At 44.0% G+C, this 20,083-nt stretch overlaps 1 protein-coding gene across 1 annotated transcript in view; it reads right to left on the bottom strand.

Annotated features, from left to right (window-relative positions):
* Positions 1-3,192: 3,192 nt before the first annotated feature.
* The window catches only part of CNDP1 (carnosine dipeptidase 1), a 40,043-nt gene continuing 23,152 nt past the window's right edge, over positions 3,193-20,083 (bottom strand). Inside the window, exons 8-12 of the mRNA XM_030925715.1 lie at positions 11,090-11,250; positions 9,798-9,962; positions 7,927-8,068; positions 4,525-4,672; positions 3,193-3,722 (exon numbers count right to left, since the gene is read on the bottom strand). Of these exons, the coding sequence (XP_030781575.1) occupies positions 3,656-3,722; positions 4,525-4,672; positions 7,927-8,068; positions 9,798-9,962; positions 11,090-11,250 (683 nt within the window). The 3' untranslated portion in view covers positions 3,193-3,655. The remainder of the gene's footprint in view (positions 3,723-4,524; positions 4,673-7,926; positions 8,069-9,797; positions 9,963-11,089; positions 11,251-20,083) is intronic.

The raw sequence follows: 20,083 nt of genomic DNA, 5'->3' as shown, positions 1-20,083 counted from the left end.
TAGAAATACAATCATGCATCACTTAAAAGGGATACTGAGAAATGTGTCCCTGGACATCTTCAACCACCCTAGAGTGTACCCACACAAGCCTAGATGGCGTAGCCTACTACACACCTAGGCGGTATGATGTGGCCTATTGTTACTAGGCTGTAAACCTGTGCAGTGTGTTACTGTACTGAATGTTATAGGCAGTTACAACACAGTAGTAAGTATGTATGTAAACAGAGAAAAAGGTACAGTAACAATATGGTATTGTAATCTTATGGGACCACTGTCATATATGTTTCTTGGCCAAATTGTCAGTATATGGTACATGACTATGTATTTAATGACAATGATAATAAATGCTACAAAGAACTATGGAGACTATGGTAGCATAATAGGGACACCTCACTTACTCATGAGGAATAAGAAAAAGCTCCCCTGAAAAATTACAACTAAACCAAGATTTGAAGAATAATGTGGAGGGAGGGGTATTAGCGAGACCAAGGGGGTTGTAAGGGTGTTGCCGGAGGAGGGAGAGACTCTGAGAAGGCTCTGAGGCAGGGAAGCTCTTAGATGTTTGCGAAACTGGAAGAATTTGAAGGATGGGGTTATCAGGGCATATCTAGTGACAGCAGAGCGAGCCAGAAGAGTAAGCAGAGAGCAAGTTGTACAGGACTTGTAGACCTTCTTGGGATGTCTAACTTCATCTTCAGACCATATCGCCAGTTGAGAGCTTTAAGCAGGGTGAGAGGGACAAGCCGACTGCAGCGTGGCACATACAGTGAGAGGGGCTGTCGTGTAGGCAGAGGCTGGTTAGGGGCTTCTGCAATAACCCAGCAAAAGTTAAGAGTGTTGGCTTATGAGCTATGCGAGGTGACAGTAGAACTAGAAGGAAGTGGTGGCTTTTGAGAAACGGGCTGGACTGGCCTTGATACTGAATTGGATTGGAAAGAGAGGGAAGTGTGGAAGACGATACAGGGCTCTGCTATCAACTAGCCAATGGCCCAGTTACTAAGGTAGGGAGCACCAGAGGAGAAACAGGCTCAGGGAATGGATGGAAGTTTTTGTACTAGGTGAGTAGTTTCAGATGGGAAATGGGCAGGAAGACGTGTGGGCCTGGTTCTCAGAAGAGGGGCCTGGGCTGGGAGTCATGGGCATCTGGCGAGTACAAAGGCCAACGAGTCCCCAGCATGAGTGTGAACAGTGAGAAGTGGCCGGGAGCAAGCCCTCAAGAGAGCCCTCGCTCACTCCCTTCTCCCAGCAGCAAGCGCAAAGGACAGTGTCACTGACCAGGGCTCTCGTGCTGTCTGGCGCACAATCACCAAAGTTTCCAGGCCAGTACGTTTTATTTTTATTAATACAACAGAAAGCCAGAAACATTCCCAGCTTCATTGTTTTCCAGAAGAGCACCTACCAAACCCAAATGATATTCCTAACCCCTAAACCTCATCACAATAGTTACGCTTTAATACACTACATCTACTAACAAGCCGGATACGTTGCCCTCCTCCAATACAGTAAAGTCCCCCCCAAAGGGCATGTCACAATGTATCCCCAACTATACTGGGTGATCGTTTTTGTCCATGTGCATATATTTCGTCATTAAAATGTTAAAAAAACAAATATTTTGATTTCTTTCTGCCTTAACTTTTTGCCTCCGTATAACTGGTTAATATGCCTGAATAACTAACAACTGAGTAGCTTTCTCTTATCCCTTTGAGTATAAGGAACTTGGAATATACTCCTTTCTGACTCCCACATCAGGGTAGGTTAACCGCAGGGCTCAGAATTGAGTGGAAAACCAGGAGGGAAGAGCTGGGGAGACCCATGCTGCCCTGGGTGACAGAAAAACATGGACTCTGAACTCTGGCAATCCAGGGTTGGAATATCCTAGATTTTACAACCTCCACAACTATTCATTCTCCTCCCTTTCTCTCCTGGCAGCAACGTAATAATTAACTGAGACACTGCTGGTCTCAGAAAGATTCAGCAGGAATGAAGATCAGCGAATACATTGTGTTGTTCGGTGACTTCTTAAATCTTATGGTACATTAGTCAGAAATGCTTACAGTGTATTTTATAATAAACTTTTGTTAATGGACTAACATGACGACTCTAAATCTCTTGCACTGTTAGTCCTTAGCTGCAATGCCAAATACATCAGGTAGATTCAACAGAATCGAGAAACAACACGAAACCCTGCATAATTAGATGAGCACAAACTACACTTAATAGCACAAAATACCAAACACCTGCCGCTGTTCTGTAAAGAGGACTTGATATTCTATAGAACTGGAGATGTGGTGGCTTGAAGCCTCCTGCTTCCAAAGCAAACACTAACTGGAATCCTTCACAAATACCCACAACTAGGTTGAGCCCTCAGTTGGGTCCACTTCTGTGACTAGAATCAAGGTGAACGGAATCACTGACTGCCTGCTCCAGTCCTTTTAAAGGTGGTGCAGCACGTTTTTAAACTGACATCTCAAGAACCAACAGAGTGATGTAAAAAAGTTGTACACAAATGTGTTTTGCTTTGTTTTTATTTGGAGTCATAATAGAAAAAATGTTAATAAGCCCCTAAATTATTCTCCATTAATGTGATTTAAATCATAAACTCATATTGATTTGTTTATATACACTCAACTGTAGAAAAATGAGTTTTTTGTTGTTGTTGTTTATACCATCAAATCCAATCAAGCCAAACAAGATGGTTAACTAAAATGATTAATGGATGCAGCATTAGCTGATGGCTTTAAATTTAGCATGTGTTACTGATGTCAGGGTTGATTAGTTCTCTATCTAAAACTGATGCTATTAAAAGCTTTGAGCAATTTAGATGTTGTCATTGAGTAAAATTTCAATGCGGTGAGAGAAATTCTATCAGGATTAATTCTGCTATGGTGCAGCATGTGCACAGATGTTGGAGAGAGAGAGAGTGGGCCTTTTCTGATGGGACAGGAAGAAGGAACGGGAGGCAGAGAAGCTGACAAGGTGGCATCAATCTCAGGAAAGGTAAAGAAGCTTGGAATAAAAAAAAAATACTCATCTTTGCACAAGGACTCCCAAATGGCATACGGGTATGAATATTGATCATTTCAGCTTCAGAACTTTTCAAGAAGTGGGAAAAAATAAATGAAGGGGAGGCAAGAGGTTAATATAGTACCATGCTTTAGTAACTTCTTTGAAAATGAATCCACGGGGAAATCATTGTAGTCAGTGGTGGAGACCAACATTTTTATTAATAAGATAAAAGGAAAGAGTGGTAAAGCAAAGGCGATCATTGGATGGAATGATTATGTGTCATGAGCACTTGAGGACCTAGAAAGCAAACCGGAGTGATTATGCCAATCGAATTGCAAGGTCGGAGACATGCTAAAAGGTTAGAAGGAATCCAATCCTGGGGCTACTGCACGGGACTTGGGGAAATCAAGTTGCTGCAAGTAGCTGTGACTTGAGGAAGGTGTGCAGTGGGGGGCCTTAAACCATTTCCAACATCTGTGCCTTTGAAATATTTCATTATTGATCCAGATATCCCAAGACATTTTAAATGGAAGGGAAAATGTACTATACTAGACCCAAATTCTCTGGATATTTAGATTCCATCCCTGACTAGGGATGTGGGGGAGGTGAATCTGTCAGTGGATCAGATCAGACTAGAAGGTTCTTGTGATTAATGCAGCTGGGCCATCTCTAAGAAAAAGGCAGCAAATAATTTGGTTCCCTCTATGTAGTTCCACCTAAGAAGAGGAAAAACAAAGAGAAATTTTGTTACAATTTCCATTCAAATGAAGGAGGAAAAATATTCTGTCATTTAGGCAGGAAGATTTGATGTTATAAATTCCATCTAAATTATTTAACATACTTCTGAGATCCCAGTATGAAAGACACTTAGTAAGTTCTATGTGAAAAATGCATTATTATTATTAAGGAGATGAGAATCAGTCCTAGACTCAAATCTAAAAGTCAATTTTCCTTGATTTCTTATCACCGACATGACATGGATATCAGGGTCAAACAATTTCTTGTTTGTCACTAGTCTGGGAGGCTTAGGAGAGCTTGTAGTATCTGCCAGTAGCGCATACAGCAAACATTCCTAAATAGCCTTTTTTGTTATGCACTTAACATTTGTGTTTCCTCAGAGTTCTGTGTTGAAGCCCTAACCCCTCAGTGTGTCTGTATTTGGAGACAGGGCCTGGAGGAGATGATAAAGGTTAAATGAGGTCAAAATGGGGGTCCTAATCCAGTGGGGCTGGTGCCCCTATAGAAAGAGAATGAGACACCAGAGCCACCTAACCCCACCATGTGAGCACAGGGACAGCCAGGAAGACAGCCGGCACCCACCAGGAACCAAATGGGCTGGCACCCGATCTAGGGCATCCAGGCTTCAGAAATGTGAGGAATCAATGTCTGTTGTTTAAGCCCCCAGTCTGTACGATTTTCCATTCTCACATAAATTGAACAGGAGGTCACCCATGTGTAGACCCGGGTGTGTGCAGTAAAGGAAGAAGAGAGAGGCACATTGCACAGGCATCAACTGACCTGTTGATTTTCTCATTCTGTGAGTGTTCTCCATCATCAACAGCTCCCAGCGGAATTAGCACCACACTCTTGTGGACAATCTCCTGAAACATTTTGGCAATTGGAATGGTGGATCCATCCCGGATCATATCTGGTTCTGTTCCAAACACTGAAACAGGAAAAGAAGGCATTTGAACAGGGTAAGGACAAGACGGCCCTCAGTAAGCTCCTCAAGGGCAGGGCCTCCTTTGCCTTCCTCCCTCTTTTTCTTGTTAATCTTTCTTTCTTTACCATTAGATTTGGTTCCTGGGGTAAGGAAGCCCCTTGATATCATGCAATTATATTCTAAGACAGACGCTAGAGTCAAGAAGAAAACTATGGATGTCTTTTTCACAATTACCTACTTTAAAAAAGATTTTAAGAGACAGGTGTGGTGGCTCACGCCTGTAATCCCAGCACTTTGGGAAGCTGAGGTGTGCGGATCACTTGAGGTCAGGAGTTTGAGACCAGCCTGGCCAACATGGTGAAACCCCGTCTCTACTAAAAATACAAAAATTAGTCGGGCATGGTGGCACATGCCTGTAATCCCAGCTACTCGGGAGGCTGAGGCAGGAGAATCGCTTGAACGTGGGAGATGGAGGTTGCAATGAGCCGAGATCCTGCAACTGCACTCAGGCCCAGGTGACAGAGCGAGACTCTGTCTCTAAATAAATAAATAAATAAAATTGTAAATAAAAATTTTATTTTGAACTAATTTTAGAAAAGTTTAGCATTTAGAAAAGTTGCAAAAATAGTAGAGAGAGAGCTCCCATCTATCTCTTACTCTGCTTTCCCTAATGTGAACGTCTCATGCAACTATTGCAAAATGATCAAAACAAGGAAACTGACAATGGTTCAATGTTGTTAACTCCACTCCAGCTTTCGATTTCACCCGTCTTTCCCTTTTTCCATTCCAGGATCTGATCCCGAATCCACACTGCATTTTTATTATTGCTTCTTAGTTTCTTGTATGCTGTGGACGTTTCTCAGTATTTCCTTGTCTTTCACGACCTTGACGATCTTGAAGCTTATCACTTGGTAGTTTTGTAAAATATCCCTCCTTCTGGGGTTTGTCTGATGTTATCTTGTGATTGCAAGAGGTCGTGCATGTTTGGCACAACACAAGACAATGTGCCTACCTTTATTGTTTCTTCATGAATTAAATATTATGGAAGTGGGACTTCTTTGGATTTTTTGGTGACAGATATGCCAATAGCTGTACTATCACTCAAATGTCACAATGTTTCTGGCAATTTTCAAAGTATTGCACAAAACAATTTTAACTGCTCTCCTAGGTTTTAGAAAGAGATTATTTCAAACCTTCTAGCTTAGAGGACATGCTGCCAGTGATGCAGTGGGATGAAAAATGAAACAAAGAAACCGGAGAGAACATGTCACCTCTTCTTTACGCACACAGCAAGACGTGGACGTGATCGAAGTCACGTACCTTGTTAGTAGAACCAGTTTAGCACCAAACAGACCGAAAGGTGTCTTATACATTCCTGAAAGGCTATTTCAGATTTATTTATTGTTGTCAACTGGGGTATTTCAAACACACACCTCTCTTCAGCTGCCATGACATTTCTTCAATCCTAAAGATTACTGGCAAAATACCTGCTAAGGGTGGGGGCAGCAGGAATGGTGATGGAAAGAAGCATGGCTCCCTGTCTTGGACTTGTTCTCTAGTTTTCCATGTCTGTGTCCCTTGTACTGATAAGCCCAAGAGAGAGAGTTAGTGCTTCAAGGAGATCTGGGCTTCCCTTTCCAGCTTTGCCACCATTAGCCAATGTGGCCTCAGGTATCATCTATAATAGGATGCCATAGGTCTACCAAAATGCATGCCACTGCTTTTCCACCTAGCTTTTGGAGAGACCTAGAACTCCCTGCTTTGGGAAGAGCCCCCATTCTGCTATTGTTGGCAGGGTCCCCCTCCTGGTGCAGATGCCAAAGAGACTGGGTGTCCCTACTCCCTGATGCACAACCAGCACCCAAGTACACGCCCTCTGCTCAGCCCAGCACATGGCTCTACCCAGGACCTTGAAATGCATGGAATTAAAACAGGCACCACCAAAGAAGTTCGAAATGGAGCTGTGCTGCCTTCTGGGGAAGCAATGCGGCATTGTGAAGAGACCACTGGCTTTAGGGTCAGACACAGTGGAATTGGGTTTCTCGTGTGTTTTGCAATTGTATACAGCGAGCTCATCTCCAGGAAGCTCCTGTGGAATCTCCTTGGCCTGCCTGGGGCTGTGTCCTCCTGGGTAATGCCGTGCTTGCATCAGCAGGCAGTCCAGCCATGGCACTAGCGAGAACCAGACCATGCACTAGCTAAAAATTTAACACCCAAACCCACAGGAGCAAGGGTCCATGGTTAAAAATTCTCAGGGGAGACCTTGTGTCCATCCAACGTCCAAGCAAAGGCAGTCAAGCTTACGCACACACGCAGGATAGGTGTGGCTTTCCGGGGATGCCCTGCCTGCGTATAGTGGGTCTCCTTTTCAACTTCCTGCCTCACTCTGGCCCAAGGCCGTTAAAGTTCCAGTCTCTTTGTGACCAGGAAGAGCAGACCCCGGAAGGCCAGCCTAGGGTCTGCTTATTCACTCCCCTAGAGTTTAGGTTCTTCATTTTCAATCCTAAAGGATTTCCTCTGATGTCATACAAGCTAAGCTGTGTTTTTTTGTTTTTTGTTTTTGAGACAGGGTCTCACTCTGTCCCCTAGGCTGGAGTGCAGTGGCATGATCACAGCTTGCTGCAGCCTCAAACTCCTGGGCTCAAGCCATCCTTCTGCCTCAGCCTCCTGAGTAGCTGGCACTACAGGCGCATGCCACCACGCCCAGCTAATTTTTATATTTTTTGTAGAGATGGGGGGATCTCACCATATTGCCCAGGCTGGTCTCGAACTCCTGAGCTCAAGTGATCCTCCTGCCTCTGCCTCCCAAACTGCTGGGATTATAAGATTGAGCCATCACACCTGGCCTAATCTGTGTTTTGAAAGGATGTGTTTACATGTTGGCCAACATTTCTATGAGTTTTGTATCAGGGGGTTTGAAGGTTTTCTAATGCATCATTTTCCCCAAAATTCAGGTCTCCAGACTTAAATTTGAACACAGGTTTTGCCACTTGTGAGCTGGGCACCCTTTGGCAAAATACTTCATGTCTGTAAACCTGCATTTATTCCTCTGTTAGATGGGGAAGGCCACTGGGAGGATGACTTGAGATGGCCGTGTATAGCTTGCCCTGCACATGACATGCATTCAACAATGTCCTCTATATTAAAAGAAGAGTTGATTTCTGAGTTTTAAAAGTGTCTGCTTTACCCACGGTCCCGCAGGTACCACTCCTGAGTCCCAGTGCAGATTGGCCAGTCAGAAGATCTTAAGGTCCCACCTGTTCTGATGGCTCTTTTTGCTGCGAGATATTGGGTGTCGTTAATATTTGCGATCCATGGGTGTAGTCCTAGAGTCATGGAAACAACCATCTTGTTGGAACTATTTCTTTTGGAGAACACATCTTCAAGATGCCGTGTCACCTAAAAGGTGACGTTTTCAATAATAAGAGAAAGGGTCAGGTTATTCTCTCATACGGTTAATATAGTCTTCCATCAAGAAACTCATTAATACAGTTAATATAGTCTCTTCCATCAAGAAACTGAAGGCCTTAACCTGACACATGCAAGTGTTGTGATTTTTCCTTCGCTCTGCCAGGGGGCGAGAGTGAGATCCTTCTTCAGTGCGGAGAGCAGGAAACCCTGGGCTGCACCCAGAGGGAGATTCCCCTCTATCCTCCTCCCTGCAATCCTGGCCCCAGCCCACCCCCTTCCAACCACAGCGTCTCACACACGGAGGTGCTGGAGCACTGCCTGTTGAAAGTGATGAAGCCTAACACAGCAGGTCTTCTCTTTTGAATCGTCCTCTTTTAGGACTCCTCAGTACCCTCTGAGTGATTTGGGAGCATTAAGCATTTGGAAATTTCCAAGATGTGGGAGCAACTCCAGGCTCAACTATGGAGGAGGCTCATTTCAGCCTCGTTCTCTCCCCTTCTACTCTTTTCTCATTATTACTGTGGAGAGCCTCCCAGGAAGGTGCCATACTCAAATTTCTTCCATTAATTACTTCAACACACATTTATAGAACATGTGTCATGTCCCAGAGACTGTTCTAGGTGCTGTGGATACAGCTGTGAACAAGACAAGGAAGGCCCTGCCCTCATGGAGTTTATATGTCATGAGAAAAAGGGGTAGCACCTCCAAAAAGAAGGAAGGGAAGGGAGGAAGGAGGGAAAGAGAAAAGGAAAGGGAAGGGAGGGGGAGGGGATAGAGAGGGGAGGGGATGGGGAAAGGAGAAGGAAGGATGGAAGGAGGGCAGGAGGAAGGAACAGGAGGGAAGAAAAAGGAAAGGGGAGGAGAGGGAAGGGAAGGGAAAAGGGAGGAAGGAGAGGGCAGGAGAGAAGCAGGGAAGGAAGGAAGGAGGGAGGGAGGGAAGGGAGGAGGGGAGGAGGCAGGGAGGGAGAAAGAGAGACTATGTTAGAATGTAATTAGTGCTAACAAGACAATAAAGAGTGATAATGGAATGGAGAAAGACTGACGGTTGGGATAAGTATTTTTTTAGTTCATTCATTCAAGAGCCTACTTTCTGTTAAACTAACTTGAGGCAAATTGATGATTGGTTGGTAATTGGACACGTAACTCCTTCCAGAAAACATTTTCCTTAAAATGGCTGCTTCCAAAGTGTTGATTTCAGACATCATGAAGATCTAATGATTGAAGCCTGAGACCTTCTGCCTCTGTCCAAGCATAGGCAGGTCCCTACCCCATCTATGTGTAAACCAATCTTGCTTTTATATCTACCATCTAACTTTCAAATTTTCCTAGCACTCTAGCTTCAAATGGTTATTTACCTGACTGCTGTAATTGCATAGACTTGAGGAAAAAGATTGGGTTCTTTTTGTTTGTTTGTTTGAAGAGACAGTGTCTCGCTCTGTCACCCAGGCTGGAGTGCAGTGGTGCAATCATAGCTCACTGCAGCCTTGAATTCCTGGGCTCAAGGGATCCTCTAGCCTTAGCCTCTCAAATCCCTTGGCCAGGATTACAGGCACAAGTCACTGCACTGGGCAATATTGGTTTCTTGACGTTTGTTCCACTCCTCTTGTATTAGAAAAAAATGATACTCCAATGGTAGCAACCTCACTGCTCACTAAACAGTGATATGCAGGATTAAGAAACCATGTTACTAGGCAGAATGACAATAAGCATTTGTTACCTGTTTTTCCACCACAGACACATTCATGTGAGGGACTAGACGGATGGAAAATTTTCCTATAACTTGGCCAGGTATGACTGTTTTAGCTCCAGGCTCATCAAACGCGCCCTCGATCCCATGAATAGAAAGAGATGGGTACCTCCAGAGGTGCATTAGAATCTCCTCCTATATTAAAATAAAATTATCCAAAGGATGCTTAATTAGACCCCAGAACTGGGTTGCTTGTGTTACCACTGTCTGTCTCTCTGAGACACCATTCAGGACACGTTAACTGTCACCTTACTCAGCTGTGTCTGACGCAAGGACTTTTCCCTCAGGGCACAAACTCTCTGCTGTCTTCAGATGCCTTCGCCTACCCAAGATGCTCCCCACTGATGAGTGTCCCTCTTTGCCCAAGATTTGCAGTTTTCAGTGAACAAATGGCAAAGGGGTCCTTTCAGACGAGATCGGGCACGTTCAGGGTGGAATGGCCATAGACAAACGGGCCCCTTCAGAAATGTGGTTCAATTATAAATTTCTAACCTCAATCATTACAATAATAACTTATATAATGAAAGCATTTTCTTATTCAGAAGACATCAAAGAACTCTCCACATGTTTGAGCCAGTTTTCTTTCTTCTTCTGGCCATCCTCGAGCTGGTCTGCAGGAAGACGCCTGCTTTGTAATAATTCACTCTACTGCTTCTTTTCAGCTTGCTGTTCCCCCTCTTGGCCCCTTCCCCAGGAACCAGCCCTGCTACCGAACACCTTGTCAGGCAAGCATGCTGCCCAGAAAGAGAAGGAGGAGAAAAGCAAAACAATTCTAAATTTGCCAGTAAGGAATGTTTTCGGCTTTGTGTTTACTTAGTCCACTGAGGCAATGATGTATTCACTTACAGATTAGACCCTAAGGCTCTTGGTTTTGTCTGGAAAAATGAACAGTTACAGGTCTTGGAGCTGGAATCATCTCAGACTTTTCTTGGTCTTTGAAAAGGTAAGAAGTCCAGCTCACCGGCTGAAGGCTGGCGTGGGATTTAGGTTAATAAACAGCTTTGGAAAACATAGCTGGGAAATGGTTAACTGCTTATAGTTAAATGCCAGAAGCCAGTGCCCATTAGACCCCAGTGAAAAAGGACTGGTTGATCCAGCCCACAGGGAAGTGGCTGTGGGCATCAACAATCTGCCCAGGAATTCACATCTGATTTGGATTCTAAGATATGCAGATTAGCACCAGACAATGATTTAGACAGCGGGCAAATATGATCTACTAGCCTCATGCCTCTTCCAGCTTATCCATCAGTCTGTGGTCATACCTTAGTATCGAACAGAAATTTCTCAACCCGGCTGCTATTCCGGTATTCTTCCAGGTCTAGATGGATGGCTTTGTATGTATTTATTTCCTCTTCTGTAAGAGGAGCCACTTCATCATAGATTCCAGGGACCAGGATATGACCCGATGAGTCTACCAGGCTACCTACAAAACACACACAGCAAACAAAGCCAGGTAGAAAGGCGTGTGCCAATGTTGTGGTCCTGGAGCCACAGACTGTGGGAGGACTCTCCAGGGCTGCAGCAGGCCTCGTGACTCTCTGGGTCCCCATGGCCAAAGCCATTGGCAGCAACTCCATCCAAGAAGTGACTGTCAGAGAAAGGAGCTGGTCACCAGGTTCACGCAGCTGGAATCAGCCCTGCTTTAGTGTTCACCTTGTCAAAGGTGAGGCTGAAAACGCCTGGGCCCACAACCAGTGAGTTCGGAGTGAGTTACCTCCATCACGTTCACGTTCTCAGCTATGCCTTTTATACATAAACAAGGTTTGTTTTTTAGTTTTACCTTATGCTGATTTAAAAAGTAATACGCGTTCACTATAAAACATTTAAAATACATGCTGGGTGCGGTGGCTCACATCTGTACTCCCAGCACTTTGGAAGGTCAAAGCAAGTGGATCGCTTGAGCCCAGGAGTTCCCAACCAGCCTGAGCAACATGGCGAGACCCCGTCTCTACAAAAAATACAGAAACTAGTGGGGCATAGTGACACATGCCTGTGGTCCCAGCTACTTGGGAAGCTAAGGTGGGAGGATCACTTGAGCCCAGGAAGTAGAGGGTGCAGTGAGTAATGATCACATCACTGCACTCCAGCCTGGGTGATAAAGTCAGACCCTGTCTCAAAAGAGAAATTATATGGCTGGGCGCGGAGGCTCACACCTGTAATCCCAGCACTTTGGGAGCCCGAGGCGGGCAGATCACAAGGTCAGGAGATCAAAACTATTCTGGGTAACATGGTGAAGTCCTGTTTCTACTAAAAATACAAAAAATTAGCAGGGCATTGTGGCAGGCACCTGTAGTCCCAGCTACTGGGGAGGCTGAGGCAGGAGAATCACTTGAACCCAGGAGGCAGAGGTTGCAGTGAGCCCAGATCACGCCACTGCACTCCCGTTTGGGTGACAGAGTGAGACGCCATCTCAAAAAAAAATTTATGTGTGTGTGTATATATAGCTGGGAAATGGTTAACTGCTTATAGTTAAGTGCCAGAAGCCAGTGCCCATTAGACCCCAGTGAAAAAGGACTGGTTGATCCAGCCCACAGGGAAGTGGCTGTGGGCATCAAAAATCTGCCCAGGAATTCACATCTGATTTGGATTCTAAGATATGCAGATATCTTAGATATATATATATACACACACGCACGTACATGTATACACACCTACGTACATACATACCTGAGAAACCAAAAATTGTCATCTCTTCTCAACTTCTCTTCCCCTACACGCACACACACACACACACACAATATTATAATAAACACTCATTTTTAATTAAAAGCATTATACCCTTCAGGTCTACTCTATGAGATCCCATCATGACCGCAAAATCCTCTATATACACTAGTATGCTCTTCATGAAACAGTTTAGGGATCAATACAAGTGGAAAAACCCATCACTAAATATCTAGAAAAGCAGCAGATGTTGAAATTCAGTAAATGCTGCCCACTCTCTGGAGAAAGTGCTTATCAAAGGCAAAATGCAGCCAGGAAATAGACCGATATAAATGACACAAAAATGTCTCCAGGGCAGCTTAGTGAGTCCCCACTGATAATGCAATCATGAGATCTTCTCTTGAGGGTATATGTCTCTAAACTTCTGCTGACAGTCTTCTGTGTAAGGACAGAGTTGCAGAGTCGTGCTTTCTAAGCACGCACTGTACCTCACGAGTAAAACAATCCAACCCTCTGTTCTTGGCATCATTTTAAATTACAACTTTATTCTCTCAGTATACAAGCAGCCTTCCCTACTGCTGGACTGGGAGAAGGAAGAGTAAGAGGATTTCCTCATTTGCCTTTTCCTTCCTTCCTACCTTCTCTTTCTCGCTCTCTTTTCTTTCTCTCTCTCTTTTCTTTCTTTCTTTCTTTTCTTTCTTTCCTTTCTTTCTTCCTTCCTTCCTTGTGTAAACACAAGTATCCTCTTAGCAGTTCCTTCCTTCCTTTCTCTTTCTTTCCTTCCTTTTTTCTTTCTTTCTTTCTCTTTCTTTCTTCTTCCTTCCTTCTTTCCTTTCCTTTCCTCTCCTTTTCGTTCCTTCCTTCTTTCCTTCCTTTGTTCTTTCCCTCCCTCCCTCCCTTTCCTTCCCTTCCTTTCCTTCCTTTCTTCCTTTTCTTTCTTTCTTTCTTTCCTTTTTTTGAGACAGAGCTTGCTCTGCCACCCAGGCTGGAGTGCAGTGGCATGATCAAGGCCACTGTACCTGGCCTTCCTTTCCCTTTTAATTTGCTTGCAGAGAAATCTGATTAGAGAGCTGTGGAGTACAACTCAGTCACTTCAGCCCTGCCTGAAACACCATCACAGGGAAAGGGGAGCCATTGATGTCTGTGCTACTCAGAAATAATGCTGCTTCACAGATCCCATTTTCCATATTTCTTTGCCCTAGTTCTTTAGTATTGAAAGCATTTGAATGAAAATATTTGCTTAAGAGTGTGTCGCCTCCCATCCTGTTCATTTTCCTTTTGCAGTCATGACATGATGTCATTTCTGCAGTTACCACAGCCATCTTGGCAAGTGCAGGGAAGGCAGAAGGTGCCTTTGAAAACTGCCCACAGGAAACAGAATCCTACATGCCCAGCAGCCATCTTGGATTTGAACATTTTAAATAACATCATTTGGTGCTTATAAAAATGCCCTTGGTGCAATGGCCTTTTCTGTTTTATGGCTTTTAGGGAAATGCAAAGAGTAGGAAAGTGTCTGCAAAGGGAAACCACAGAAGGTTAGAGTTCGATTTGTAAACACAAGTATCCTCTTAGCAGCTTCTACGTCCCCTGCACATTAAGCCCCTTTTCAGACAGGGAACTAACTTGGTTTTGCTTTGTACCCTAGTGGAGGTTATCACACACTAGTGTTTATTGTCTGTTCATGATCACAGAGAGACAGAGAGGTTAGGAGGCTTGCATGAGGCAAGGGCTGCCCATGGATTCCCGCATCCTGACTAGCTTATATGGCTGATTGTCAGCCTGCAGGAGTGGACAGAGCAGAGCCGACTCTCACTTGACATCAGGGGGCCCTGGGAGTCCGGGCATCTCCACTACAGCCCAGCCTGTCAGCAAGCAAAATTCCTGCTTGTCATCTGATAAACACTAAAGCTCAACACTATGTCCTTATGTTTTTGTACAAAACATATGAAAACCACATAGAGGACACAATCCAGAAATTACTGTGCTGTGGATTGATTATTTGATTTGTATCAAAAACTAAAGAAAGTCAAACCACGTTTTTAATTTCATTCATGACCCTGAGCCGACTCTTCCTTAGCAGAGCAATGTGCATTTGTGGGGCTGAATGGAATCCTATGCCTGGCTGAAGCCACACAGCCTGAAGAGATGCCATGCAGCAGTCATGCTTGTGGGAAAAGCAAAATGTGCTGCTAAAGATTTCAGATGCGGGGGCGGAGCAAGATGGCCGAATAGGAACAGCTCCAGTCTCCAACTCCCAGCACGAGCGACACAGAAGACTGGTGATTTCTGCATTTTCAACTGAGGTACTGGGGTCATCTCACTAGGGAGTGCCAGACAATCGGTGCTGGTCAGCTGCTGCAGCCTGACCAGCGAGAGCTGAAGCAGGGCGAGGCATCGCCTCACCTGGAAGCGCAAGGGGGAAGGGGATCCGTTTTCCTAGCCAGGGGAACTGAGACACACAACACCTGGAAAATCGGGTAACTCCCACCCCAATACTGCGCTGTAAGCATACAGGCACACCAGAATATATCCCACACCTGGCCGGGAGGGTCCCACGCCCACGAAGCCTCCCTCACTGCTAACACAGCAGTCTGCCGCGATCTATCCGCAAGGCAGCAGCGAGGCTGGGGGAGGGGCGCCCGCCATTGCTGAGGCTTAAGTAGGTAAACAAAGCCGCTGGGAAGCTCGAACTGGGTGGAGCTCACAGCAGCTCAAGGAAGCCTGCCTGTCTCTGTAGTCTCCACCTCTGGGGACAGCGCACAGCTGAAGACCAACAGGGGAAGTAGCAGGAGCCGGTGCAGACGCGAACGACTCTGTCTGACAGCTTTGGGGAGAGCCGTGGATCTCCCAACGCGGAGGTTGAGATCTGAGAACGGACAGACTGCCTGCTCAGGTGTGTCCCTGACCCCTGAGTAGCCTAGCTGGGAGAAATCCCCCACTAGGGGCAGTCTGACACCCCACACCTCACAGCGTGGAGTACACCCCTGAGAGGAAACTTCCAAAGGAAGAATCAGACAGGTACACTCGCTGTTCAGAAATATTCTATCTTCGGCAACCTCTGCTGCTGATACCCAGGCAAACAGGGTCTGGAGTGGACCTCAAGCAATCTCCAACAGACCAACAGACAGTCCTTCTGACTGTCAGAAGGAAAACTATCAAACAGGAAGGACACCTATACCAAAACCCCATCAGTACGTCACCACCATCAAAGACCAGAGACAGATAAAACCACAAAGATGGGGAAGAAGCAGGGCAGAAAAGCTGGAAATTCAAAAAATAAGAGCGCATCTCCCCCTGCAAAGGAGCGCAGCCCATCGCCAGCAACGGATCAAAGCTGGTCAGAGAATGACTTGGACGAGAGGAGAGAAGAAGGCTTCAGTCCATCAAACTTATCAGAGCTAAAGGAGGAATTACGTACCCAGCGCAAAGAAACTAAAAATCTTGAAAAAAGAGTGGAAGAATTGACAGCTAGACTAATTAATGCAGAGAAGATCATAAACGAAATGACAGAGATGAAAACCATGACACGAGAAATACGTGACAAATGCACAAGCTTCAGTAACCGACTCGATCAACTGGAAGAAAGAGTATCAGCGATTGAAGATCAAATGAATGAAATGAAGCGAGAAGAGAAACCAAAAGAAAAAAGAAGAAAAAGAAATGAACAAAGCCTGCAAGAAGTATGGGATTACGTAAAAAGACCAAATCTACGCCTGATTGGGGTGCCTGAAAGTGAGGGGGAAAATGGAACCAAGTTGGAAAACACTCTTCAGGAAATCATCCAGGAGAACTTCCCCAACCTAGTAGGGCAGGCCAACATTCAAATTCAGGAAATACAGAGAACGCCACAAAGATACTCCTCCAGAAGAGCAACTCCAAGACACATAATTGCCAGATTCACCAAAGTTGAAATGAAGGAAAAAATCTTAAGGGCAGCCAGAGAGAAAGGTCGGGTTACCCACAAAGGGAAGCCCATCAGACTAACAGCAGATCTCTCAGCAGAAACTCTACAAGCCAGAAGAGAGTGGGGGCCAATATTCAACATTCTTAAAGAAAAGAATTTTCAACCCAGAATTTCATATCCAGCCAAACTAAGTTTCATAAGTGAAGGAGAAAGAAAATCCTTTACAGATAAGCAAATGCTTAGAGATTTTGTCACCACCAGGCCTGCCTTACAAGAGACCCTGAAGGAAGCCCTAAACATGGAAAGGAACAACCGGTACCAGCCATCGCAAAAACATGCCAAAATGTAAAGACCATCGAGGCTAGGAAGAAACTGCATCAACTAACGAGCAAAATAACCAGTTAATATCTAATGGCAGGATCAAGTTCACACATAACAATATTAACCTTAAATGTTAATGGACTAAATGCTCCAATTAAAAGACACAGACTGGCAAACTGGATAAAGAGTCAAGACCCATCAGTCTGCTGTATTCAGGAGACCCATCTCACATGCAGAGACATACATAGGCTCAAAATAAAGGGATGGAGGAAGATCTACCAAGCAAATGGAGAACACAAAAAAGCAGGGGTTGCAATCCTTGTCTCTGATAAAACAGACTTTAAACCATCAAAGATCAAGAGAGACAAAGAAGGCCATTACATAATGGTAAAGGGATCAATTCAACAGGAAGAGCTAACTCTCCTAAATATATATGCACCCAATACAGGAGCACCCAGATTCATAAAGCAAGTCCTTAGGGACTTACAAAGAGACTTAGACTCCCATACAATAATAATGGGAGACTTCAACACTCCGCTGTCAACATTAGACAGATCAACGAGACAGAAAGTTAACAAGGATATCCAGGAATTGAACTCATCTCTGCACCAAGCGGACCTAATAGACATCTATAGAACTCTCCACCCCAAATCAACAGAATATACATTCTTCTCAGCACCACATCGCACTTATTCCAAAATTGACCACATAATTGGAAGTAAAGCACTCCTCAGCAAATGTAAAAGAACAGAAATTATAACAAACTGTCTCTCAGACCACAGTGCAATCAAACTAGAACTCAGGACTAAGTAACTCAATCAAAACCGCTCAACTACATGGAAACTGAACAACCTGCTCCTGAATGACTACTGGGTACATAACGAAATGAAAGCGGAAATAAAGATGTTCTTTGAAACCAATGAGAACAAAGATACAACATACCAGAATCTCTGGGACACATTTAAAGCAGTGTGTAGAGGGAAATTTATAGCACTAAATGCCCACAAGAGAAAGCAGGAAAGATCTAAAATTGACACTCTAACATCACAATTAAAAGAACTAGAGAGGCAAGAGCAAACACATTCAAAAGCTAGCAGAAGGCAAGAAATAACTAAGATCAGAGCCGAACTGAAGGAGATAGAGACACAAAAAACCCTCCAAAAAATCAATGAATCCAGGAGTTGGTTTTTTGAAAAGATCAACAAAATTGACAGACCGCTAGCAAGGCTAATAAAGAAGAAAAGAGAGAGGAATCAAATAGATGCAATAAAAAATGATAAAGGGGATATCACCACTGACCCCACAGAAATACAAACTACCATCAGAGAATACTATAAACGCCTCTACGCAAATCAACTAGAAAATCTAGAAGAAATGGATAATTTCCTGGACACTTACACTCTCCCAAGGCTAAACCAGGAAGAAGTTGAATCCCTGAATAGACCAATAGCAGGCTCTGAAATTGAGGCAACAATTAATAGCCTACCCACCAAAAAAAGTCCAGGACCAGATGGATTCACAGCTGAATTCTACCAGAGGTACAAGGAGGAGCTGGTACCATTCCTTCTGAAACTATTCCAATCAATAGAAAAAGAGGGAATCCTCCCTAACTCATTTTATGAGGCCAACATCATCCTGATACCAAAGCCTGGCAGAGACACAACAAAAAAAGAGAATTTTAGACCAATATCCCTGATGAACATTGATGCAAAAATTCTCAATAAAATACTGGCAAACCGGATTCAGCAGCACATCAAAAAGCTTATCCACCATGATCAAGTGGGCTTCATCCCTGGGATGCAAGGCTGGTTCAACATTCGCAAATCAATAAACGTAATCCAGCATATAAACAGAATCAAAGACAAGAACCACATGATTGTCTCAATAGATGCAGAAAAGGCTTTTGACAAAATTCAACAGCCCTTCATGCTAAAAACGCTCAATAAATTCGGTATTGATGGAACGTATCTCAAAATAATAAGAGCCATTTATGACAAACCCACAGCTAATATCATACTGAATGGGCAAAAACTAGAAAAATTCCCTTTGAAAACTGGCACAAGACAGGGATGCCCTCTCTCACCACTCCTATTCAACATAGTGTTGGAAGTTCTGGCTAGGGCAATCAGGCAAGAGAAAGAAATCAAGGGTATCCAGTTAGGAAAAGAAGAAGTCAAATTGTCCCTGTTTGCAGATGACATGATTGTATATTTAGAAAACCCCATCGTCTCAGCCCAAAATCTCCTTAAGCTGATAAGCAACTTCAGCAAAGTCTCAGGATACAAAATTAATGTGCAAAAATCACAAGCATTCTTATACACCAGTAACAGACAAGCAGAGAGCCAAATCAGGAATGAACTTCCATTCACAATTGCTTCAAAGAGAATAAAATACCTAGGAATCCAGCTTACAAGGGATGTAAAGGACCTCTTCAAGGAGAACTACAAACCACTGCTCAGTGAAATCAAAGAGGACACAAACAAATGGAAGAACATACCATGCTCATGGATAGGAAGAATCAATATCGTGAAAATGGCCATACTGCCCAAGGTTATTTATAGATTCAATGCCATCCCCATCAAGCTACCAATGAGTTTCTTCACAGAATTGGAAAAAACTGCTTTAAAGTTCATATGGAACCAAAAAAGAGCCCGCATTGCCAAGACAATCCTAAGTCAAAAGGACAAAGCTGGAGGCGTCACGCTACCTGACTTCAAACTATACTACAAGGCTACAGTAACCAAAACAGCATGGTACTGGTACCAAAACAGAGCTATAGACCAATGGAACAGAACAGAGTCCTCAGAAATAATACCGCACATCTACAGCCATCTGATCTTTGACAAACCTGAGAGAAACAAGAAATGGGGAAAGGATTCCCTATTTAATAAATGGTGCTGGGAAAATTGGCTAGCCATAAGTAGAAAGCTGAAACTGGATCCTTTCCTTACCCCTTATACGAAGATTAATTCAAGATGGATTAGAGACTTAAATGTTAGACCTATTACCATAAAAACCCTAGAAGAATATCTAGGTAGTACCATTCAGGACATAGGCATGGGCAAGGACTTCATGTCTAAAACACCAAAAGCAACGGCAGCAAAAGCAAAAATTGACAAATGGGATCTAATTAAACTAAAGAGCTTTTGCACAGCAAAAGAAACTACCATCAGAGTGAACAGGCAACCTACAGAATGGGAGAAAATTTTTGCAACCTACTCATCTGACAAAGGGCTAATATCCAGAATCTACAAAGAACTCAAACAAATATACGAGAAAAAAACAAACAACCCCATCAAAAAGTGGGGAAAGGATATGAACAGACATTTCTCAAAAGAAGATATTCATACAGCCAACAGACACATGA

The sequence above is a fragment of the Rhinopithecus roxellana genome, chromosome 21, assembly GCF_007565055.1.
Source record: "Rhinopithecus roxellana isolate Shanxi Qingling chromosome 21, ASM756505v1, whole genome shotgun sequence".
Lineage (NCBI taxonomy): Eukaryota > Metazoa > Chordata > Mammalia > Primates > Cercopithecidae > Rhinopithecus > Rhinopithecus roxellana.
The sequence above is the reverse complement of the archived record's forward strand: the minus strand, read 5'-3'. Positions and strand labels throughout refer to the sequence as shown.